The sequence below is a fragment of the Martes martes genome, assembly GCF_963455335.1.
Source record: "Martes martes genome assembly, chromosome: 15".
NCBI lineage: Eukaryota > Metazoa > Chordata > Mammalia > Carnivora > Mustelidae > Martes > Martes martes.
The window spans coordinates 42,054,522-42,080,790 of record NC_137903.1 but is presented as its reverse complement, the minus strand read 5'-3'; the positions used below and the strand labels follow the sequence as shown (position 1 = coordinate 42,080,790).

The 26,269-nt window shown below is 47.8% G+C and overlaps 1 protein-coding gene across 1 annotated transcript in view; it reads left to right on the top strand.

Moving 5' to 3' along the window:
- Positions 1-22,391: 22,391 nt before the first annotated feature.
- Positions 22,392-26,269, top strand: part of TNR (tenascin R) — a gene marked incomplete at both ends in the record, with an annotated part of 78,761 nt that continues 74,883 nt past the window's right edge. The window contains 2 exons of the mRNA XM_080824627.1: positions 22,392-22,890; positions 25,339-25,815. Coding sequence (XP_080680753.1) covers positions 22,392-22,890; positions 25,339-25,815 — 976 coding nt within the window. The remainder of the gene's footprint in view (positions 22,891-25,338; positions 25,816-26,269) is intronic.

Genomic DNA, 26,269 nt, shown 5'->3' with positions numbered 1-26,269 from the left:
GGACAGTACAGTGCATAGAGCAGGGAGCTAGGAGTTGGGAGACCCGCGCTCTACTCTCAGGTCTACCACTGAGAACTGGGGCTGCTTCTGCCCCTGCCAGATACCAAAGCTTAAGGTGAGCCTTAAATCTGTGCGTACATCATCTGGCGTGTGTACCCCCTGGAAGTACTCAGAGATGAGATGGAAGACCAGAAACTATCCTCGGACATGACATGACCTCACCTACAAAAATCATCCTCCGAGCCTGAGATATGAAGGAACACGCGTTCTCACTAAGACTTCTGTTAAATTCTCACTTCAGGAACACTTCCTCAAGAACTCTTAACTCCTTCCTCAGAAGTGAATCCCTAAAAAGTCATCTGAGCTGCCATTCAGCCACCTCCCCACCAATGTCTTTCCCCCATTGACTATTACTAACTGCCACGGATTTTTGTTGTTGTTTAACTTCCTCAGAGGCTAAACAATGCTAGCTGAAATGTGGTGATTTGGTAGATGAGCTGTCCAAGTCTCAACCTGGGGTTTCAGCAACCAGCTGGGGTGGAAGGCTGCTGCTTTCTTCACCACCTAGTGATGACCGACTCAGGGTTATGAAGTAGTTTTACCTCACAGATAGATTCTATCCTTCAGGCAGGGTTGCATGACATGCTGTGTTGAGAAGGTCAGTGGGAGAGAGCGTCATGACCAGTTAATAGTATCCGTCATAAGGGAAGAAAGCAGAAGTGATGACAGTCATGCCATTTACTTTCTATTCCTTGGCCCATGCTCTTGGGCTATCAACCTGTGCTGACAACAGTGAGGACCCAATTCCTCCAGTGATGCATCTTTCCTCGGTGACCTCCTGCAGCACTCTCCTCCCATCTTCTGGAAGATGCCTTCCAGATCCTACCCTATTCTAACCTGTGCTCTAAGTCCCTGAGAAGCATCTTAGAAAGAGTATCCCATTGTAATATGAATCCCATAAGATGCTATTAAAAGTCTTTGGATCCTACATCTGGGAAATCCTACATGCTAAATGTAGCTAACAATTTCATCTACTAGTTATTGAGCATTTATCACGCTGTAGGTTCTAATATATGCTTTATATATATTAGTTAAGTTAATCCTCATGATAGCCTTAACGTAATGTCCATTTTACAGAGGAAGAAACTAAGGCAAGCAAGAAAGATTGCGCAACTAGCGGCCATTGGTTCAATCTGGAAATCCAAATCTAGAATCTGTTCTTTTAACCACTAGCTGATGGTGCTCGCTTCGGCAGCACATATACTAACCACTAGCTGATGCTGCCTTTCATTTCTATATCATCTATTCTTATCTATCTATCTATCTAAATCTAGTTAGCATTGTAATTTGTGTCTTCACCTTCATATCTACACTAAATCTGTACTTACATCTATGTCTAGATCTATCTTGATGGTTCAAAAATCACATTAGCATGTTAAAGTCTCTGAAAATTTCTTCTGTAAAGAAATCTATTTAACTCTATTTAATTAGGTTATTTCTAAATTTATTTGACACAAGAAACCCTCTACAGACATTTTTTCTCCTCTTTGCTTAGCTTCCTCTAACAATTCATGCCATAGAATGTTCTAGGGCAATGTGAAAATATGCTTTTGAGGATTTTCTGAAGGAAGAATGAAAATCTTGAATCCCAGATTCAGCTTTCTGCTTTATTTAGACCAATATTGGTATAACCAGATGACTTGAGATCCACATGAGAGTTATCCAGATCTTTGGGTCCTAAATGAGTTTAAAGGGAATTGGCAAATGTAGAAAATAGAATGGACTCTATCCTTGAATATTTGATTAATTGTTTAAGTAACTGGTGATAGATTGGTCAGAGACAGAGGAGTCAAATCAAGCCAAGAATAAACTAATAGTAGATGGTGAGCACTTTCACTTGCAATAAAATGAGTAAAGTGCAGAATGGCATAAAAATCTTGAAATCTGGACTAAAGATTTTCGCATTGGAACCCAAATTCAACCAATAGTTGGCAATTTATTCCTTATTATACGGTATGTGTATATATGTGTACATATATATGCACATACATATATATATATGTATGTGTGTGTGTGTGTGTGTGTGTGTGTGTGTATATATAATATATATATTACATTGTGCCTGGTAGATGCTCAGAGAAAAATGTTGGTCTAAATGAATGTTTGATCTAGAAGAATTTGCTTACCCTCCCTGGGTCTTAGTTTCTTGTATACAAAATGAAGACAATAATAGGGATTTCTATTTCCAGGGTTGCTAGGAATATTAAATCAGATGATGTATTTGAGAGCAAGTTTACATTTTAAAGCCTGATTTAAATATGTGCTGCAGGGGCTATTATCATCAACAGTAATAAACTTAGTTGGATTGGAAACACAGCCATTTTCATTCACATCAGTTGTTTTAGCCATGGTTCTACCAAAGTTACAACCTGAATGGGGCGCTGGTCAGCGGTCAGTAACCAGGCAGAAGCAAGTCCCTCGTACAGAAAGTCATAAGAAAGCCCCTTCAGGACAAAGTAGGGATGGCCCCTAACCCACTCAACCTCTGACTCTGAATAAAGATCCCCCCCCACCACCAAATTCTGGAACATTCCTTTACCATTGATACACTCAACTGTATATACTGCTGAACTGTAGCGGCTTAGTGTTTGCTGAATTCAGCTTGAGTCTCTGAAAGTTCATTTAGGAGGTAGCATGGTGTTGCCATTAACCTTCCCCTCAACCATTCCCCAAAGTTACAAAAACGATAAGACTTCTAATAATAAATCTAGATCCCAACCTCAGGTTGATTCTGCTGTAATGTTTCTTGGTGCTAGAGGAGAGGCATCTGGGAAACGCGGCTTCAAACAAACAAGCAAACAAACAGAAACAATGTTGTCAGTACCTCACATCCTTGTAAATTCTGCTTCCCTGAATTAGCCCCTAAAGTTATCCTGGCCAAAGGGGGAGTTAACAGCCCTGTGTGACTACCGTGACTACTGAGACTTGATATGTGGCTAGTCCAAGCTGAGATGCTCTGCGAGTGCACATTTCAAAGACTTAGGGTTAAAAAAAAAACCCAAACTCATTAACAGTTTTTGATATTGATGGCATGTTGAAATGATACTATTAGAGCTACATAAAAGATATTATTAAAATTAATTCCACCTGTTTATTTTTACCTTTTTAGTGCATCTACTAGAAAATTTTAAATTACATATGAGGCTCCCAATGGTGGCTTTCATTGTACTTTTATTAGACAGGGCTGCTCTAAGGCAGTGATTTTCAAATTGTAGCCCGTGACGTATTAGTGGAGCATGAAACCAGTTTAATGGGTTACAACCTGTACGGTTTCTTAATGAAGGAGAGGAGAATGCGCTATAGTAGAACGGATTAGAGCACATTCGAAACAGCAAGTGCTGTTCTGTGGAGTCTTGGTTTCCATTTTACATTTATATAGGATTTATATATCACATACTGGGTTTCCGAGTAAAAAATGTGTCTACTGTCAATAGAGTATAAAGTGTTTGAACACCCTTTTCTAAATTATCCATGATGAGACAGTACTTCCTTGAGTCAGAATGTTCGGGCATAAGCAACAAAGGCTGTATGATTTGTGCCTGACTGGGGAGATTCAGAGTTGAGTCAGGTCAAGGCTGTAACTTTTAAGCTCTGCCCAGGGAAGCTTCGTGGCCTCTCCTGATGTCAGGCTGAAGTAGGAGAGAAGCGCAATAGCCCTGTCTACTTCTTCCATCTGTGAGTCGCACAAGGATGGAGGCTGGAGCGGAAGGCAGCCACTCCGCGACCTCCCCAGGAGCCTCTGGGACCCCGGTGGATGAAGACAGGGAGCAAACAGCAACCCAGTGGCGCGAGGAGCCCAAAGCAATGCCCCCTAACAGGCAAATTAGACCCTGCATTACTAATTTTATACTGAGATCTGCTTCTTCCTTCTGCACATCGCTGGGAAAGTTTCTTCTCCAGACTACTCAGGGAATCCACGGCTCCAAAGATGTCTTCCCTCGAGATCATTAAATTAGAAAATGCAACCACTGCACTTTCTGGAGGCTGAGCCTCAGTGATCTCAGCAGGCTCCCGAGGCAGTGTTTCCTGGGGAGTCAAAGGCTGGCTCCAGGTTGATTTAAGACCCCACAAAAGCATCGTGGTGAGCGGCCCTTGGAATATGCCTTGCCTTACAGGTGGCAGAGGGTGAGGCCCAGCCAGGGGGTGGTTCTGCTCGTTCCCCAGGGCGCAAGGGAGCGGAAGCCACGGCCGCTGGGCTCCCCACAGCTGCCTAACACCAGCACCCCCTGGGAGTCCTAGCCCTGAGAGGGAGGGCCACAGGGGTTCTACGTTCCCAGGATCCGGGAGTGCTGAGAAACACTAGCCTCTGCAAATCCAAGTACGGTGGTTGTGGAAATGTATACGGAGGAAGGATGCAAACACGGCTGCCGGCTGCCTTTCCGCCCTGCCCAGCTGTGTCCCCGAAGTCGTTTTCATGACCAGTCAGCGTACCGCTTCAGGAGGTGATGTCACAGGTTTTGATAAAAACCAGTTCTGGTCGCTGCCCACGAATTACTCAGGGTCCTTATAGCGAAATGCCTCGGATGGTAAAAACTCACTCAAACTTCTCTAGCTTGAGTCCCGCCCGGCACCTCAGGAAGCACAGTCAGGCAGACTAACATTTTTTTCGAGAGCTTCTTTATGCCAGGCCCCGCGTCAAACACTTCATACCTACTAAGTTTGAAATACTTCAAATAACCTGTGAGACAGAGAGCATCGTTACTTCCATTTTACAGAGGAGGAAGCCGAAGCTGGAACTCGCCCACGATCGCGTGACTAGTATGTGTCAGACCGACTTCGGGCCCTTGGATTCCCAAGCCCCACACCTATGACACTCTCTTACCTCGCACTTCAAGTATCCTTAACTCAAGATCCTAGGAAACGACTTGATAAGTAACATCCTCAGACCTGAGCCCGGAGGTGTGCTTATAACACTTGGGCTAGAATTGCTGTCAGTCTCTCCAAGGGAGTGAGACTCCATCCTCCCCAGACCCACAGGGATGTTGGCCCTTGCAGCACGCTCAGAGCACTCTGGGATGAGTCACCCTCTGGGGTCTTTGAATTGGTCTTCCTTGCACGGTCTTGGTCCCCAGAGCTCTTCCTGAGCCGTCCTCCATCCCAGCCAGCAGCTCCCACCTTCCGCTCAAACGTGGCCACTTCCCAGCTCCCTCTGATGGAAGCCGGCTGGTGCAGGATGGCGCATGGAAACCCAGGGCCTTCCATCCCCCACCGGTCCCGTCTGCCTGTCTCCTGCTCCAGGCATTCCCACCCCTGCTGAAACTTCTCTTCTCCAGAGCTTCCCCTCACCCCTGCCTGAGGCGCAACTGTTCAGACTGGTCAGAAATCACAGGGTCAGGCGAGGAGCAGACCCTTCTCTCCCCAGGGCTCTCTCGAGCGGACCTGGTCCGTGATTCTGATCGGGATCAAGACACAATGTTCCCGCCACCGCTACGCGTTCAGACACGATTCTGCACACACGTTAATGAGGAGAAGCGTGCAGAGGAAGCCAGTCAGCCTGTCAACACTTGCCTGGGCTCCCCGCCGGCAGAGAAGTGTGCGCAGTGCCAGGGGGAGAGGGAAGAACACAGAAGCTGCTCCCTCGTGGGGATCGGTCCCACTCCCCACCATGGCCTTGCCAGGCCTGGCATCTGCCTCACCAGCAGGACGGGGCGGCCCGGCAGCTGATGTGGACCCGGGTTGGCCCTAGACCTGTCTTCCAGGCCTTCCCTGGGTGGCGCTTCCCCTAAGGTAGCAAACAAAATAATTTTGTTGGTCTGAAGTGTCTATTTCACTAGACTTTAAAGGGTACAGTCTCAATTATGTAAATAAACACAGAGAAAAAAAAAATTTTTAAATACACCAAAATCACTACTGACTTTCACTGGGTCAGGGTATTAATAATACCAACTTTCTGGCTCATTTATAATGAATATGTATTATTTTTCTAATCAGAAAAAAAGAATATTTAAAATACATAGACTTGTTGGTTTAGCTTTAGGCCACTGGTGTGGATATTCCAACTCCCAAGGCATATAGTGTTTGGCTGGCACGTACACCCACCTTTACCCCTGGGACAGGTGGCATTTATATCTCTGTTCTCTTGATGGGTCTTCTCTCCCTTTGACTTTGACCCTAGTGGCTTTAAACAACCTCTGTGAATTTCAGCAGACCCTGGCTGTGCCCTGGACATGTCACATGACCCACCTCAATCTTGCCCAGAATCATGCTCCAGTCCAGCTCAGGAGAGCACCCCTGCCCTTGGCCTTGGACCTGACACTGGCCTCCTAAGCCTCATGCCCAGCTTCAACAGTCAACTGAATAGCTTTGACGCTAAGTGTCCCTCCCGCTTTTTAGTGTCCAGTTTCAAGGATGCAACACAGGCCAGGAACAACCCAGGAATAATTTAGGAATCCCTGTGATTCCCAGGGAGCTACACGCTGCTCTTTCACACCCAAGAAAGTAGACCCTTCCCTCAGTTACTGGTTGTCTGTGTGAAATGACAGTCCCCCTCAATGGGGTGGGTCGAGACAATGCACCACAAAGTCACCATAGCATCTGTCACTCGTTACCACCTGAACATCCTCAATTGCGTTTCTCTCATTTCCACAATGACTAACTTATCTCCCAATGATGACTGACCCTCCAGCTTGTGCGCCCTCTGACTGCCGGGGCTGACACAAGATTGGGGAGGAAAAATGCCGCCACAGCTGGATGCCCCACAACAAATCTCCAGCCCATACAGAAATGGAACCACACGTTAGTGATGCTGACGCTGTCCCATCGATGACATGACGCGTCATAGTTTATACAGTATTTTCACATAGACTTGATTCTCACTATCAATAATTCCCACTTCACAGGTAAGGAAACTGAGACCCAGAGTCATCCCATGACTTGCTCAGTATCGTAAAGCCAGTGACTGGAAGTGGCAGGAGACACAGAGAGATGTGTTCTTCGAGGCAGGTGCCCTGCCCACCAGGCAATGACCCCTCTCTAAAGTCTCCCTGAGGAGGCCCCCAGAGGGGGCCATCGATGACCCGGCTCACAGCCAACAACCTCTGTCAAATCCAAGGGCAAAGAAGGCCCCAAATCACTCCTTCATTCCTGAGAAGAATCAAATAAATCCATGAGATAACAGGGCCTGTGTAATCAGAGAAACCAGGTTTCAGCAAAGATGGACAAGCAGCAGGCAAAGACAATTAGGGGGTGTGAGTGGTCTGACAGGTACCAAGGTCAATAATAAGAAACAATGTGACAGGCGCAGTGATCAAAAGGAAGAGAGGGGGGGAAGACCCATAATCCTGAAACTATCAGTGAGAGAGCCTGGAAAGGGACAGGCAGGATGTTTATTACCCTAACAATAAACTGTGCTGTTGGCTAGCAGGACAGCCTGTCCCCGGTCCCCAGGGTCACCTCACACACTCCCAGCAGTGGTTCTCAGGAATAACATGGCACAGAGGGCAATTTCAGAAACTTTGGAAACAGGAGAAATCAATGTGGGGGTTGGGGGGAACGTGGACACCTAAGTAGGTAAGGCTGGCCGGAGCTACATCATTTGTGCACGTACATACGTATTTAGACAAAGGGCCCCGAGACTTCAGGATCTGTATTATATGCTGGGACAAAAGATAGCTAGATGACAGACCTGCCCTCTAGGGACTCTCTGACTGGGGACAGACACGGGGAGGAAATAATTCTGCAGATAACTATCCCGTTAAGTGTAGTAACAAGTTCTATGTGAGCTCAGAGAGACAGGCCATCGTCACAAATTCTTCCTGGTGTGAAGGCTTCCTAGTCTACTGGTTACATCCTTTGGCATTCAAAAACTTTGAATCTTGGCACCCTCACTTAAAGGCTTTGTGATTTTAGACAAGTCACTCAACCTCTCTGCCACTCAATTTCCTCATCTATAAAACTGGGACAATTGTAGTCGCTTGTACGGTTGCTTTGAGGATTAAATGAGTTAATCTGCAAAAGCCAACGAGTGCCTGGCATATGTATGCGTTGGTTGGAGAAAGCTCTCCCTTTCCCCCCAGAACGCAGTCCCACATACGAATCCCAGTGGGGCACCAGGTGCAGACCCTGGGGAGTGTAGCTACATGTGACCAGCTTTGTTGAAGCTGGTGGGAGTTTCCCTTCCTAATCAAATGCGGCTGCTTCAGACAAATCCAGCCACATCTTCAACCTTCTATGAAAAGCCCAGAAATCTTGCTATTTTAGAGAAAGACAATAAATACCATCGTTAATTTATTACTGTGGACTCATCTTGCAGATGAAAAGTTTGGGCCATTCTAGACACATATTTGCGGGTCTAGACTAATGAAGGTATATATCTTAGACCAGGAATGAGGGCATGTCATGGCCTACCTTGTAATTATCTTCCGACATTGCCGCTGATGGATAAGGCATGGAAAATTCTCAGCGCTGGCTCAGGAAAGAGCTCACCTGCTTAGGCTTCCAATTCAATGAACCAGCTGGTGTCTTGCTCAGCAGGGGGAACCCTCATCATGATTTCCCCCCAAGGAATCCTGTTTGATAATGAAACTAGGATCAAACGGATAGTTTCCCTAATAAAAACTCCAAATAAAGGATCCAGTTTTGATTTGTTCTTAGGGAAATCTGAGAGTTTCTTGGGGGTGTAGTCCTCCAGCCCTAGAGAAGAGAGCTGTTGCGTAAACAGAGAGAAACAGAAAAAGTTCCCTATGCACTGACTATATAGCTTGGGCTTCTCCACTCCCTCTGGGCCTCGGCTGCCAGACTCCCTCCCCATCTCTAGCCCTGCAGCTGACCTTCAGTGTCCGTGAGTCCCCTGTCCCTACCTGCCCAGCCAACTGCGCATTAAGGCCCCATAAGTGGCCAAAGTGTAGATAAAGTAGAAGGTTGAAATTTCTCTTTTTAACGTGTAGAACATACTTTTTGCTGAGAAATAAATTAACCTGTGCCTTTATTATTATTACTTCTAATATCACTATATTTCCCCAGTTTCCCTATAAGGAAAACAAACTCAGGGAGATGTGAAGCCAGTTCCATTCAACCCCATAAAGGGAGCAGAGGTTACCCTCAGAACACTTGATTTCTTTGATATCAGCTTCACAGTATGTCACTCCAAGGAATAAGCCTCAGTTTACTCCTCTGTAAAATGGGGCAATATACCTACCTTACATACTTTATAAAACTCACAAAAGGATGAACCAAGATTATGTTTATGAAAGCATTTTGTAATCTATATTGAGCTCTGCAAATGCCAGGGGTTCTGGTCCTCTGGCTCCTTTTAGTGCTTTTCAACAGGAGAAAGGTAGAAAGATCAATGTGAGAAAAGATGCTGAAACCTTTCACAGGCGATGAATCTTATTCCCTGTGACTGCATGAAACCACACTGAACCATGTCCACTGTTAGGTTAGATGAGGCTGTTGTTCAAATGAAAATGTCACTGTTATTTATGGTCTAAGGCCTACCTGTCTCCAAATAGGTTTTCAGAAGGTGTTAATTTATTGCCAATACTGTATCTTGTATTACTTTGGCATTTGACTACTAAAGGAATGAGGCACAGAGGACAGGTAAATTTTAAGCAGAACTGGAGAAGGGAGGAAATGCCTGGGGTAAACCACTCTCCCCAGGAAGCCAAGTCTCTGTGGGTTCTCGCGGGCATGAGCCCTGGACAGCCATGCTCGGTCAGTGAGGACACTTGTCTCTGCCCACTAGGGTGAGTAGAAGCTGAGCTATTAACCATCCTTAAGGCTCAGTGGAGGTGAAGGAGTTTGCAGAGAGGTTACCAGAACCTAGAAAGAGAGTCAGTGGTGTAGAGGAGGTCACCTTGAAAGGGACACTGGCTGGCCTGAGCGACGTCCCAGGAGGAAGCCAGGACCCTGCTCTCCTCCCGAGTCCAGCTGTAGCTATCCTGCCGGCCTTCCCCCTTCCGCTGGAAGTGTGCCCCAGGCCAAGGATGAGGGAGCCTCCAGGGAGAGAGATGAGGGAGGAGAAAGGTGGAGGAAGGACCAATGGAAGAGTTCAGGGGCTGCTGCACGTGCCTGGAGAGGGAGTCAGCCCCTTGGAGCTGTGCACCAGGGCTCCCTCCCCTGTCTAGGGAGGAAGGAGAGCGTCCGCCCGAAGGGAACAGGACACCGAGCTCCAGTTCTTGCAGGGATAAACCCAAGCCCACCAGAGGCATTCTGCACCCTCCGTGGGCTCTGTTGTACTTCTCTGTACCCTGTAGGGATCACGCATTGACTCTGGGAGCCCTCAAAGCACGCTTCGCTCACCAAAGCCTCAGCAGCCCAACCACGCTCGGCGCCGACTCCGAAAAGCAGCTGCTTATAGCTAAATGGTCAATTCTTTCCTTTATTCAGATCAAAAACATGGAAAAGTCCCATATTTTACAATACATATCCTGAATCGAGCAGTTAATCAAACAACATCGGCATTCCACGGGAGCCTCCTCTTAGCAATAATGAACAAAGATGATGCTGTATAACTTAATGGAGAACAAAATGCATTTTGTCAAGACCGAATGTGAGCAGAGGAGTTTAAGAAATTATGTACCCTGAAAAACCACTCTCGAAAGTAATGAGGAAAGCTAATCTGAGCCTTACTGACTACATAACTGCAAAATAAGATAAACGACAAGCAAACAATCTTTTGAGTCTGGCAGATTAGTACTCATCTTTGGCGCCAACCGCAGCGGCAGATGTCAAAGCGTCTCCGAATCATGTCACGCCCTGCTTACAACACGCAGAGGGCCCGACGGGCCACGGAGGACACGGCAAGTTTCTGCAGATGCCAGTCAAAGCTCTCGGACAACGTGCTGCCCTCATCCCTGAACACCACACACATCCCCCTGTGCCACGACCACCACGGTGGAGACGGCCCCCGCCTCCAGCACGATTCTCCTAGGTTTCTACTCCTCACCCCCCGCAGCTGCCTTTTCCTCCGCCTCGTCCCTTCCGTAGCTTCCCGATTCTTCAAGACCCAGCTCAAAGGCCCCCTTCTTCCCCACGGCGTTTTCTCTAGAGAGTCTTGTGGTTGAAATGCTTCCTTCTGCTGGGCTCCCCGAAGCATTTCCCACAGACTCCTGATGCCGCCCTCCTCACGGTCTCCTGTTTCTTCTTGGTGTGCGAGTCCCTCCCTGCCAGGTACCCGGGGAGTGACCTGAGATTTCTCTAGCTCACCCCTGACATGTCGAATGGAACCTAGCCCCGTCGCTGGTGTGCAATCAGTGCGTAACTGAATTTAATTAAGCCAGTCGTGCTCCACGTACCGGCACTCTCAGAACTCCCTCAAACGTCGGTGAGCAGATAGGGAGGTTATTTCATGTTCTAGAAAATATAACTCACCTGTGTGTCGTCTCTGGGTCAGGGTGGTACTATTTCATGCTCTAAAAGACATAATTTACACAATGAAGAAAACAACTCCTTTAGACCTCTAGAGCTGAACTTTTATAAGTCGCCCCTTCCAATATACGAGTCATCTGAAGAAATTAATGGACATCCGATATGGAAGCAATTATTCAGTTCCTGCTGGAAGGATCGACTCCAACATAGTTATGTCATATAATTGGAAACAGCATGAATTTGATATTTGAATCTGTCGTTAGGCATTTTGAGAGTGGGTGAATTATCTTGTATTCTGGATGAGGGTGAGTGTAATTTTTGCAGGTGACTCCTAAGATTTGCCTGTTTCTAAAAGGTTTCAGTGCCCTAGGCTCAAGCAAACAATTCCTACATTTACAGTTATAAAAACTTCGAAGTTCAGAGCTCACATTTATAAATTGGCATGGCCCTGAGTTGGCCGCCAAGACCCACAGGCACATGGACATCAAGTCCTAGAATCAGTGCAAAGACATGGCCAGCTCCCCGATCTCAGAGCACACACAGGGCACTTAAGTTTTCTTTTAATAATCTAGTTTTAATTAATTTTAAGTTTTTGAAAGACTGAAGATGGTCCCTCCAGAGGCAGAACCACCTAGTCTTTGGCCTTGGGGCTCCAATAAACTCTGTTTGGGCTGCACCCTTTGACCCCTCTCCCCTCTCCCTACCTGCCCTCCACAACTCTGTCTACCTTCCCAACCCCTCGCCTCCATCTGGACTGGGACCAGCATGTGCGGAAGACTTCTCTGGCCGCTGCTCCCGCAGTTAGCTTTGTTCACCGTGTGAGAGATACCTATTGAACTTGGCTTGAGGATCTCCAGTGTAATAAGAAAAACAGACCGCCTTGCTTTGTCTTTTGGTGTCGTGGGTATGAGTCTAGTCTTCTCAACCAGGTTGTAAGCCCCATGAGGGCAGAGACCACTCTCTCTCTCTCTTCTCAGGGTTATCTTAGGTGGGAAATAAAAAACATTGATTTGGGATGCTTTTAGGTGGGTGGTTCCTCTTACAAGGCAATCTTCTTTCCATTTTTAAAAATTTATTTATTTACAAGATTTATTTATTTTAGCGGGGAGAGAGTGTGAGCAGGAGGGAGGGGCAGAGGGAGAAGGAGAGAGAATCTCCAGCAGGTTCTGGACTGAGTGTGGAGCCCGATGAGGGGCTCGATCCCACAACCCTGAGACCATGACCTGAGCCAGAATCAGGAGTCGGATGCCTAAGTGACTGAGCCACCCAGGCGCCCCTTCATTGCGTTTTTATTAAATGTAAAGAAGAGGAAGATAAAAGTAATATGATGACTCTTCAAGAAGAACACGAGAACAACAAATGGTGACATGGTGTTCTCTCAGCTCAGGAAACACCAATGAAAAATAGACATTAATGATAGCACAAAGATCAGACTCTTGGAAGAACCTGTGACCCAAAGAGTGGAAATTTATGAGGAATTTATTACTTATATTTGACCTACTTCCAAAGGATAGAGGCGAGTGATATATGGAGGCTGTGGCATCTACGACTGAACTGAGAGTCTAGAAATATGACTCAGGATTTAGCGCGTCTCTAACTTGTTATGTGTAATTACGCAAATCATTTCCATACTTTAAGCTTCATCTATAAAATGGGGATAATCGCATGGACCATTGTGAGAATAGAATAGGACTATATTCAAAAATAAATATAAATATATATTTTATTCTCTATACTATAGTATTATATATTATTGCCTTATATTAATATTGTTAATATATTACAATAATTAGTGTATGTTAATCATGGTATATATTAACATATAATCTATTAGGTCATTATTAATATTTTAGATTATGTATTTTCAAATATTCTACAGATATGATGATGTGTTATTACTGTATTAACATAATGTATTACTACATATAAATATATTAACCCATTATATACATTATTATTAAGATATTATATTTTATATATATGTTCAAATACCCTACAGAATTATCTAGGGTCTTTAAAAATTAGATACATTCTCAGCTAAATGGAATCTCCATTCACCAAAAATCCTGGGCCAGCCTGGAAGACAGACTATCAGTCCTACCTGCCCCCAAAAGGGAATCGGTGCCCTTGGTGGGTAAGACCTGCCCAGCCTTGCCAGCTGTACTGTAAAGTGGGACTTCAACCTGGGATGACCTCACGCCCCGCCTCCGATCCTGAGATTTTATTAGTCATTTGGTAAAGTTCCCGTGACTGATATTCAAGACCTTATACTTCAGAGGACGAAGGCATGGCTCTGGGAGGTCAGGCCAGGTAGAAGTCTCAGAGGTAGAGCCAGATGGAGGCAGGAGGGAGACCAGAAGCCAGACTGCCTGTCCCAACCGCTGCGGTTTCTCTAATCCACACCAACACAAAGCTACCCACATCCTATGACCATTTGTGCTGAGTAGCAAATGTGGGTCCGTGGGACTGGGAAACACAGACCCTCTGTGCTGATGCTCACACCGGGGCAGGGCAAGGCGAATGCCGCTCAGGAGTCAGGGGACGGCCAGGCCTGGTGGGAGGTGATGCCCCGGCCTGGCCCCATGTCTCCTCCCATGCCACTCTGTGTCCTTGCTGATGGCTCAGGGCCAGCCACGGGCCCTGACTGCAGGGAGTTTTCTGCCCTCGGGTTCTTTTCAGAAATCTGACAGGCCCAATAAAGGCCCAGTGCTGAGGGAGACAGCGGGCTCCGAGCCCTCCCGGCAGCCCCGACTGTGCCTCCACTGACACAATGGGGCCGGCTGTAATCACATTACACCCGCGTCTTTCATAATTACCCTCTTTCTCCAAGTGACAGAGCATCCCAACGGCAGGGAGGGAACTATTTTTAAACTAATTCTTACCAAAAAAAAAAAAAAAAAATCACAAAAAAGAGTGTCATTTTTCCACAGATACAGTTCTGGTTTATAAATCACCCCAGGGACAGAGTGGGGACTAAGGTTGGCAGAAGCTAGAAAATCCAAACAGAGCTCTGGCCGCTCTGGAGATCACCTCTGCTCACCAGTCCAACAACCTACACGCTCATTTTTTTCTGTCCTGTTGTTTTTTTCCTGAGGTATTTCTGTCTGTCTTCATCTCTTGTGTCTCCTCTCTGAGTCATGGAGTGGGAGGGGGGGAAGGAAAAAGAAAAACCCCAAAGGCATAGCTTCAGTGTGAGTGACCAGTGGCCTTTCCTCTTGGTCACCTCCCCATCCTTACCCGCCCCACACCCCCACTTTCTGGAGACCAGCTCTCCTCTCCTTTCTCTGTGCATGCTTTTCCATAACCACCGCAAAACTCCTCAAGGTGAAGAAACCAAGCCAGGCGAGGGCCTGTGGAGGAGGCCAAGGGCAGGAAGAGGCCCGGAAGACCGGCTTCGGCTGGGCCATGTGCTCCAGCCGGGCTCGGCGAGCCAGGCTCTGCCCACAGGCCTCGGGGGAGGATCGAGCACTTCAGCCGCTGGGCACCAGCTCGCCTGGAGGACCAGCCTGCTCTCTACCTCATACAAATTACCCAGAGACTCCTATGGTGCCGGCTCCGATAATTGCACTGATAAGGAAACGGGGGGAAGAAATGAATCAATGGCCCCACACGGATTTCCTGAGTATCAATCTATCGAATTACTACGACTCTATTGCACTCTCCTTCCGAGGGTCATTAGCTATCTGTCTTGCTCACGAGTGCTGGTGTAGCGCTGAGACCCGGGTGTATCATTGTCCCTCGGGTTTACATTTGCTCTCTCTGCCTCTAGACGTCTTGTCGAGTCTCTCGCCAGCTTGGCGTGCTTCCCGCGTTCCCTCCTCCACCTCCTCGGCTTTCCCCTCTTGTCCCCCCTGACACACACACACACACACACACACACACACACATCGCTGCTCTGACTGGCCCATCGTGGCCCTGGTCCTGGAGTCTTATTAACTGTAGCTGAATGAGCCATCTGAGACGTAGGAAGACCATGAGGGGACGGCGAGGCTCTGCTGGTCCCCTCCAGCCTAGGTCACCTCTCATAACAGAGTTGGCATCTAGCTTATAGGTGATGCCATCACCTCACACCAAAGTCAGGTGGTGGGGCTGAGAGCAGGTGGGGCCCCTCTCAGGTGACAGGCATATGGAATGCAGCCCTCAGAGGTATGTCACAAGAGGAGGCCAGGCCCCAGAGGAAGCTGCGGAGTTCTGTCCATCAGCTTCGCTGAAGAGCGCCACAGAGAGGGACTACGTGTGGAACAGTCAACATTCTTTGTTGGAATGGGAGGTGGAGGTAGAGAATGAAGGCAGAAAGGGAGGTTTCAGGATTGCGAGAAAGAAAAGCCACTTGGAAATAATGAAGTGACATGAGCTTAGCACAGTGAAAGACATATTTATTCAGTCAGCATTAAATAAACGTCCATTTCATTCCCCTTCCCTTCAGCAACGTCAGACGAAGTGAGAAACATGAAGCCCTCCACGCCGTTCATTCCACCTTCTGTCTCTACCTGTCCCCAGAGCAGCCACCTGAGCCACAAGGAAGTGTAGACACGAGAGAGAGGCAGAGGGGCCTGTGGTGTGGTCTGGGGTGGCTTGTGGCTGAGCTGGGTGGGCACACACCAGCACGAACCTCTGCGGGTCCTGGTCTCCTTAACAACTTGGAAAGGACAAGTTTTTAAAGTGTCCCCAACTCCTCCAAGATCAAGGTTTACTAGTTTAGAATTGTTCTTGATTCTTTGGGACCCAGTGGAGGCCAGGCACTTTTAAACAAAGAACCCACCAGACAAGCCTTCCCTCCCAGCAGGAGAGACTAATGCGGTTTCTAGGGTAGCTGCCTGCAGTGGTGGAGAAAACATTAAGCTAAAAGTCATCGCTGTCAAGATGTCCTAAATCTGATCCCGGGAGAGGAGAGTGTTGATTTTTAAGAGCTCTGAGTCTTTTCATGAGAATGGTATGTGGCCACTAATTAAAGCTGGCTGAAAAGAGCAGTTGGGAGTACAGACTATGGTCAGCAAGATCCGGGTTCAGTCTTGGCTCCTCTGTTCAGTAGCTGTGCAATCTTGGTCAAATTCCTTGGCCTTTCCCAAAGTGCCTTTTCCTTGTCTCGAATAATGGAAAGGAAGAGGACCTAGCATGTTAGCAAAATCACCACAGAGCCTTCCCTGTTTACAAGGGTCTGACTGATCAATGCCTTCTTCTGACTGGCTGTGGCCCAAGCCAAGCCAGTTGCTAAATATATTGACTCCTAAACATCACTCCTCCCTAATGTATAGAATTATTGTCAGGAGTGAATATAATAATATAAGAAAAACACTGAGCTTGGTGCCTGGTAAATGCCCAATTAGCTGTTGGTTTTGTTATGGGTTGAGTTGCGTCCTACAAAGAAAATATAGTGAAGTTCTCATCCCCAGTATCTCAGAACGTGATATCATTTGGAAAAAGGGTCATTGCAGACATAGTTAAGATGAGGTTATACTGGAATGATGGGCCCCAATCCCATGTGACTGATGACCATGAGAAGACAATATGACAATGGAGGTGGTGTTTGGCATGTCCCGTCTACAAGCCAGGGACTGCCAGGGCTGCCAGATAGGACAGAGGTATTGATCTTCCCTCAGAACACTCAGAAGGAACCAACCTTATTGACACCTTGATTTTGGATTTGTAGTCTCCAGAATTGTGAGACAAAAAGCTCTAGAGTTCATAGTTACTCAGTTGTGATTTGTGGCAGCAGCCCTAGGAAGTCCATATGGTTTTATAGTGAGTAGACTCCTCAGAGCCACATGAGAGTATCAGGAAAAAGAAGACCATAAGTCCATTCTAGTTCATCCTCTCACGTAATGCTTGGAAGCCCATCTTCAGCGTTCTCATTAAGCAGACTTTTCACCTGTGCCTGAATACTTCCTGGTGACAGGGAGCTCACTACCCACCATGACAACTCAGTAGTTCTGATTGTTAGAAAATCTATTCTCTAAATGGAGCCAAAATTGGTTTCCTTGTAGATTACCCCACTTGGTGGAAACTACTTCCCTTGGACCTTTTGGCAAATAGAAGTCCAATCCTTTAGCTTTCCACAGCCTTTCAAATACCGACATTGATAGAGCAAGCACATGCTTGCGCATGTCAGAGTTTTAGCAAACGCGATGTCTTCTTGGGTATGACGCACTTCTGCCAGCCACTACGGGAGGAGAGCTCTGAAGGGTTCTCATTAGCAATGAAGGCGCCAGCCTGGAAGGGACACACGTCACTTCCTCAGAACTGATCAGCCAGTCCCAGTGGCATGGCCGCACCGAAACAAAAGGAGGCCAGAAAACGTAATCCTACCATGTGTCTGGAAAGCCAGGCTGGAAGTATGTGGCGAAGGGCACCGACAATTACGCTATCCCGTCAGTGTAGCTGTCCCTGAGTCGTATTACCTGCAGCCCTCTCTGAGCATTCTGGGCATGTGTTGGTCATCATAATGATCACATCGAATTGTTATTCTATTTATTGTGTCTTCATCGTCTCCACAAAACTGTGAGTTTCTCAAGAACAGGGACTGGGTGGGGGAGGGAGGGCACCTGGGTGGCTCAATCGGTTAAGCGTCTGTCTTTGACTCAGGTCATGATCCCAGGGTCCTGGGATTGAGTCCTGCATCAGGCTCCTTCCTCAGCTGGGAGTCTGCTTCTCCCTCTGCCTCTGCCCATCCCCTCTGCTCATGCTCTATCTCTCTCAAATAAATAAATAAAATCTTAAAAAAGAAAAAAGAATAGGGACTAGGTCATAAGAAGTCAGGGATATATTTTAGAAGCATGACCATCCAGCTAGAGTAAAAGGCAGAGTCCTTATAGTGGTGTATAAGGCTGTATCTGAACTGGTCCTCTCTACCTCTCTGACATTTCCCCACATCTGCTCCTTCATTCGCTTGGCCACAGTCTCACTGTCCCTCAAACTCACCAGTCCCTATCCTGCCTCTGAACCCTCACACTTGCTTTTCCCTATGTCTGAAATGCTGTTCCACTGCCATCTGCTTGGCTCACCACTCCACTTCTTTGAGGTCTCTGCTCAGCTGTCACCTTATCAGAGAAGCCTTCCCTGACCGTGCCTTGTAATATTAGCACGACTTTTCCTGCCCTGGTAGTGCCCTGGCCCCTCATCTTTTAGTCTTCTCCACTTACATTTGCTGATACAAACCCACACAAATGAATGTTATATCATCATACATCAAATACCATATGCTATGCCTTATATGATACATTATACATGGTACACAGGTTTCTTTGCTATCTGAAAGTAGTTTCCTATGAAAGCTTTCATAAGTTGAAATGGCACAAAGAGAAGAAACACGTACCATTAATTCATATGGAATAGTTTTTGAGCCTTGCCAAACCCAAAAAATTACCTCTCTTGGGCTTTTCTAACACCTTAGAACACATTTTGCTAATGGACACACCAAATAAATTGAGATAAAGTACAGACGCTCACAGACACAGTTCAAAGCTCCTGTGGCTCGAAGCCGAGATGCTGAGTGTCGTCCCTAGGGGAAGTAGGACAGCATCCATCCCTCTCACTGCTTGGGGTACGCACTGCCTCTATCACGGTGCACGGCAGAATCAATGCTGAATGCTATTTTTGCTTTTTTCCTAATTTCCTAAATGTAAAAACCCTTTTCAGAACTAATATAGGTCTCTCTCAAGTGAAGGTGGCATAACGCCAACTCTCAAAGAGCAGGAGATACTTGCACACAATTATTTTTACTATTTATTGCTTGCCCTCCCTCTGACACACACATACATACCCATGAACACACACACATGTGCAAATACACCTGAAAGTGACTTCTATGAATGAAGGAACCTGCATATGGCAGGTACTCAATAAATATCTGTCAAATGAATGAAAAATTAACCAATGTACCTTGTGAGTCTTCACTTCTCTGGTCCAATGCCAAGTTCCTCCCTCTCATATGACAAAACTGAGTCTCTTCAACATTCTGGCCCCCCAGAAGTGGTCAATGATTCGTGTGGTACAGAGATAAACAGCCCCTTCCTTCTCCTTTGTTCTGTGTTTTAATTCATAAAGCCTAAATTTAAATAAGATTTTGGAGGTTACAAATATCACACTGTTGATGGACTCATAGTTAAGTTTGTAATTGACTAGGGTCATAAGTGCTGTTCACACATAAAGCTAAAACTTCCTCTCCATAGATACTTCTGTAGTTGTCGCTTTGGATCTAAGTGTAGGACCTGACATTTTTCCCTCTTAATTTTCCTGTCACTTGTCTTTCTTTCCAGTTATAACATCATTTATTCTTTCACTTATTTATTGAGAGTCAACTATGTGCAAACAAATCTGCATTCCATGCTATGGGTTTTATGGGATAATTTTACAGTTCCTGGGTTAAAAAAAAAAAAAGCTATTCAGCAATAGCATCATGGATCAGACAAACCAATGTTAGTTTAGTAAAAGAAATAGCTAAGTCTCCTCGGCCTTCAGTGTGAGAGTGAGTGAGTGTCAACGACTGATAGTAGAGCCGTTCTGGGGAGTTTTCAGTGATAGAAGGGGCAGAAGCAACCCTCCAAGGAGGCAATGGCTGGGGACCCGGAAACAGAAAACCAACAGCACCCTAGATTGAGGGCCTTGGAAAGAGTTGACAGCCATGAGGGTAATTTGGTTCAGAGACATCACTCTATCTATCCCCAAGGCTGATTTACCTTATCTTGATGTGGCCAGTGGATCACCTCGTCCCAGATTAGCTCCAAGAACCTCTCCCTTGTTCAAACAAGGGTATGCTAAGTTTGGGCTTTCCTGCTGTCCACTGATGGATGAGACTTCTCGTGTGTTCCAGCAATTTCAGGGCAGCCCTTGGATAGGGGAAGAAGCAAAACAATTATTCTACATATCTGTAAACAATATTTATTTATTTTAAAATGCCAGGTACTAGGTAAGTACTGTACAGATAATAATCAAACATCCCTACAATTCTGTAAGGTAGGTACCGTTATAATCCCCATTGTGTAGATGGAGAAATGGAGGCACACAGAGGTTAAATGATCCACCTACAGCTAGAAAAGTGAAGGAGCTGGGTCTGAACCCAGACGGTCTGGCTCCAGTGTCCATGATCTTAACAGCTCTGCTCTGTTTCCTCTTCCTACTGGAAACAGGGACAGACGATGGTTCAATATATAACATAAAGACTGAGTAATGAGATGTGGTTTTTATACTAGTCACTAATACAGTCACTATACAGTCACTAATACAGTGTATTACAATAATACACTAATTAGTGTATTATACTAATACACTAATACAGATTTCTTACCAAAATCAACCCTCAGACACTGTCCAGTTGAACTGAAAGGGACAAGAATAATGAATAACTTGAGGATAATGGAAGGAGATCAAATAAGTTGGAGAATGCTTCAGCCCTTTGCTCACTGGGCAGTCACTCGTTAATTTATCTGTTTATTCGTCCTTCCAGGCGTCCACTCATTCATCCAACAGCCACGTACTGAGCACTTTTGCTGCCCTAGGCACACATCAAATGCTGCAGATAAGACGTGGTCTGACCAGAATCGATTTAGCAGTCCAGGTGGGGAGAACCAGGCAAGGGAGATGCAGGTCTAGCATGAGACATGCTGTCAGAGGGGCTTAACTTCGCCTCACTGGGGAGAGCAAATGAAGGGAGAGGAGGGAAAAGATGAGAGGAGGAGGCTTCCCGGAGGGAGGAACATTGGATCTGACCCTAGCCAAAGTTTCTAACCTCAATATTCCCAGGAAGATCCTAGAATTACCCAACTGCCATCAGAGACAACAGAAAATTGAACATGCTTTCAAGGAATGAGCTAGAGCACAGCAGTTAGGAAGACAGGCTTTCAGTTTGTGCAAGTCCGTCAGGCCTGCATTCAAATCTTAACCTCTCCAGGCAGAATTGCCTCAATTATGAGATGGGGATATCTTCCATCATGAGATGGGGATATCAGCCCCCCTAGGGCAGTCCCCAGGGCCAGGAAGGTCACGCGCAAGGTACGCAGCCCAGTCCGGCCACCAAGCCCCATCACTAGGCATCAGGCATCATTTGTGTCTTCTCTCAGTCCCAGCTAGCCTTACCCCATCCCTCTGTCTTTAATCTTCTTAGAAGCTCTAACACTACCTTTAGAACCAAAATTTGTAAGCCTCTTTCCTCTTTTACATAGGGGATAAAAAAGAAATATAATTTCTGCAAAACTGATTTGCATTACAGTAAATTTCTCATCCTCTGTGGGTTTTGGTGACTAGGTAATCAGCAGAGGAGCTAATTCATTATTTTAGCAATTTAAACAGGACCTCGGAAGAAAGGCACCCCGTGGTCACAAAGCACCGGGACTAAACTAATGAGAAGATTAAAAGAAAGTTCGGCTCACACAGTCTCCGATAATCACAAATGTACCCATGGATTATTAACAACCACAATTACCTGGAACTACATTATCTGCCTAGTTGGTTATTCCAAAGTCAACTCGTATTGAATACACGGGCTTAGAGGAGTTCATAACTTATTTTGAAGAGGCTGGCAGGGCCCTTCGCTAACAAATATGGGGGGAAATACGAGGGTATGCCTGAGGCTCCATGGTACCCTTCATCGTACTTCTCACCCAGACGTGAAAGTAAGCTCTGAGCTCTCCTTGGAGGAATAGCTTAACCACCAACCCCCAGGCGTCAGTCCTCACGGGTCCTCTGGGCTGGGCCTACTTGCCCACCATGGGGCTCAGATGCGAGCATTCTAGATAAGCCTTTTGGGAAATCAAAATGTCCTTCTGCAGAAGCAGTGTCCATTTTCAGGAATCCATCCCTCTCGGGGACAAAGCTCTGGGCTTCTGTGACCCTGATAGCTACTGTCCCTTCCCAACCTACCCGTGGAAAATCTTAAGTGCCTGCTCTACAGCTTTATAGGATTTCGCCCAGCCCTGGGGCTCGGCACAGCTCTCAGGGGTCATCTCGTTCCTCGGTCTCTCTTGCAGATTCCCACAACCCCGGGCTGTGCGCTGCAGGCTGGTCTTGAACCCGGAGCTCTGGCTGAGAGAATGGGGGTGGACGGGGAAACAGTGGTCCTGAAGAACATGCTTCTTGGCGTCAACCTGATTCTCCTGGGCTCCCTGCTCAAGCCCTCCGAATGTCAGCTGGAGGTCACCACAGAAGGGGTCCAGAGACAGGCGGCGGAGGAGGAAGGAGGTGTGGCCAACTACAGCGCTTCTGGCAAAGAGCAGCCAATGGTCTTCAACCACGTGTACAACATTAACGTGCCCCTGGACAGCCTCTGCTCCTCCGGGCTGGAGGCCTCGGCCGAGCAGGAGGTGAGTGCCGAAGACGAGGCGCTGGCGGAGTACACGGGCCAGACCTCGGACCACGAGAGCCAGGTCACCTTCACCCACAGGATCAACCTCCCCAAAAAGGCCTGCCCCTGCGCCGGCTCGGCCCGGGTGCTGCAGGAGCTGCTGAGCCGCATCGAGATGCTGGAGAGGGAGGTGTCGCTGCTCCGCGACCAGTGCACCAGCAACTGCTGCCCAGAAAGCGCGGCCACAGGTAGGCGCTGGGGGCGCGCGGGTCCCCGCAGAGGCAGCCGAGTCGCGGGGGAGGGGGGGACAGTGCACCCGCGGGGCAGCCTCTCCCACGAAATCAGCACCTCCGGGCACGCACACGCGGAGGGAACAGTGCGCGGCTCTGCTCGCGTCTGCAGCTCTCTGCCACTGCGTCTCACATCTACATGCGGTCCTTCCCCGGGGGAATCGGGGCCGGCATTCTCTACGCTGCTCAGTCAGTCTGAAATACATTAACCTGATTTGGGGGGGGATGAGTCAGGTAATGGTACATCGGTTCAGCGCAGCAACTTCTGTGGCGAGCAGGGAATTTGGTGTCTGTCTTCATTCATCTTTGGTTTTCACAGGCTGTTGAATTGATATCTCTCCATGTTAACCTCGGGGACTAGAGAACGCGGGCGCTCTGCTCGCTCAGCCACAGCCTCTCTCCCATCTGAGTAAATGATAGTCATTAAGGTCTCCGAGGACCTGGCCTCATCTCCCGCAGGATGCAGGCTTCAGCTCCCTCCACGGACGCACACGTGGGTGCGCGTGCACGCACATGCACCTGCTCGCACGCACATGTGCACGCGCACGGACTCACACGCACTCGAAGAGCTGATTCCACGCCCCCAAAGGCTGAGGGTCTAGATTTACCTCTCGCCTCACCCACCCCCTGACTAGGACCACTTAGGAATTACTATCTTGACCTCTCTGGGAGGGGTCATTACACCTTCAGAGCCAGACTCCCTGAGTTCAAATCCTGGCTCTGCTACTTACTAGCCGGTATTTAAGTGGGTCACATAACCCGCGCCTTCTTTCCCCACTTACAAATGCTGATAAACGACGATGACCGGGATTACTACATACAGAATTAGGGCGATACAGAAGAAAGGCTGGCTTCTGGTAAGCCCCGTGGCAGCAACAGCGATCAGCTGACCTTTAACAAATAAAGATTGTGTTAGTCCCCTTTTACGTTCAGTCCTCTCACCCACAAGGCACCTTAGAGCCATGCCATTCATTCTTTAATGAGAAAGGGATTCATCCTGGGTTCCGGTTTTCACCTCTGTAGGTTCGGGTATCTGGAGGCTTTCACAGGGAAGAAGCAGGAGGTGGCAGGGATGACACGGAACAAGGCCTGGATAACACACCAAAAGTAGGGGCAGTTTCCGTGTGGTGAAATATTTCCCAAGTTTTCTCACCTCTTTCTCGGCCTCATAACCAAAACTATAAATAAACAACGTGAAGAAGACAAAGTCAGGTCATTCAACCTCCCGGGAGATTGAAAGCCTCCAGATACCCAAACCTACAGAGGTGAAAACCGGAACCCAGGATGAATCTCTTTGGTGAGAACTTTCAGGCCATTTTGCCTTTTCAGTGGAGCTGAGGAATACAGGGAAGCCATAGGTGTCCGTGGACGTGAACTCTTCGTGCCCAGCTGGGCAGCGTCTGAGTGGGTTTTCTCCCAGCTTCCTACCGGGTTCCGTGGCAGATGTGGAAAAATCCACAAGCAAGAACTATGTTAAAGCAATGTCTGTGGCGTCCTTTCAGACCACAGGGCTAGGTAAAGTGGCAGAATTTAAAAAGGCTGTAACTTGCTTGATTTTGTCTCCCCAGAGCCAAGCGCAGAGAAGGATGCCAAGCAGGTACTGGGCTCATGTTTGCTTAATTAGTTTATTTGACTCATGCTAGACAGATAAATTAACCCCTGTAGTTATGGTGTGGAAAGGGCTGGGACAGAGATATGCATAGAATCCAAAAAGATCAGAGCAAACAGTAACGAAATGAGACTGAAGTTCTGGGAAGCCTTAGAAGTGACCCTGGTGCTGAGTTGTGATAAATGAGCCAAGTTACTTAGATGGCAGGAAGGAGAGGGAGCAAGATGTGTCTGTAGCACAAATGACCTTGCCCTGCATAGCAGCCTCAGCAGCTCAGCCTACCTCCCCTTGGGTCGCCATCGGTCCCCACAGCCCGCTCCTGTGTGTCTTTGTCAGGGACCTGCACTGTGGCCAGAGTATCCCGCAGGATTAAACTCGGGTTATCCTCTCTGGGACTCCGCCTGTTAACACACCCTGGCTTAAGCTCCTCCCTCCCCTATCTCCCCCTCTCCCTAATCAGTTTCTCCTGGGAGCACTTTCTAGTAAGTCCCTTGACCTGAGCCCTCATCCAAGGTCTACTTACAGGGGACCCAAGCTAAGACACCCTGAAGGTGAGCTCCTGGAGGACAAGTCACCAGGTCTCATTCGTCCTTGCCCTCAGCACCATGCTAGGCACAGGCAACCCAGATTGGGTGAAAATTGTTTACGAAATTGGGTATGTACCAAACTAGGTTGAGCTTGACAGCCGCCCAAATCCAACCAGAGAGTGAGGAGAGACGTGTGTGCCCACCCCTCCCCCTGCGCCACTTACAGGAGGAGCCACTGCTTCCCTTTGACCTCCTCCTTGACCCTTCCAGGACAACTGGACTACACCCCTCACTGCAGCGGCCACGGCAACTTTAGCCTCCAGTCCTGCGGCTGCATCTGCAATGAAGGCTGGTTCGGCAAGAACTGCTCCGAGCCCTACTGCCCGCTGGGCTGCTCCAGCCGGGGTGTGTGCGTGGATGGCCAGTGCGTCTGTGACAGCGAGTACAGCGGGGGCGACTGCTCCGAGCTCCGGTGCCCGACAGACTGCAGCTCCCGGGGGCTCTGTGTGGATGGAGAGTGTGTCTGTGAAGAGCCCTACACGGGCGAGGACTGTAGCGAGCTGAGATGCCCCGGGGACTGTTCGGGGAAGGGGAGATGTGCCAATGGCACCTGCTTCTGCCAGGAGGGCTACGTGGGGGACGACTGCAGTCAGCAGCGGTGTCTGAACGCCTGCAGCGGGCGAGGACACTGCCAGGAGGGGCTCTGCTTCTGCGAAGATGGCTACCAGGGCCCTGACTGCTCGGCAGGTAGGATGGGAGGTAGGAAGGGGGGCTGCAGAGGGCCTTCGGCAAACGAACCGGGGGTGGAAAGAGAGATGGGAGGGAAGGTGTATTTCATGCAAAGGAATTCCCAATTGGGTTGTGCTCATTTGCTTTCCAAGAGAGCCGGTTTCTTGCGTCGGTCACAATAGATGAGACGGAAAGGCAGACACCAGAAATGGTCAAATTCAGGCTGAAAGTTCTGACCGAGACTAGAGCAAAAGCAATGCTACCAACGGTGACAGCATTCCACTGTCCTCACAGTGGAGGAAAGCAGAGAGTCACGCCACGGGATCACCTGAGGCAAGGCCACTCTATAGCTCAAGGGGCTGCTGAGAGCTCCACCTGACCCCAGGGGTCCCCCTTGCCGCTTGCCATATTCCAGGGACATGTCCTTTTCCACACTACTGCACAAAGGGGCAGTTAGTCCACAACAAACAAG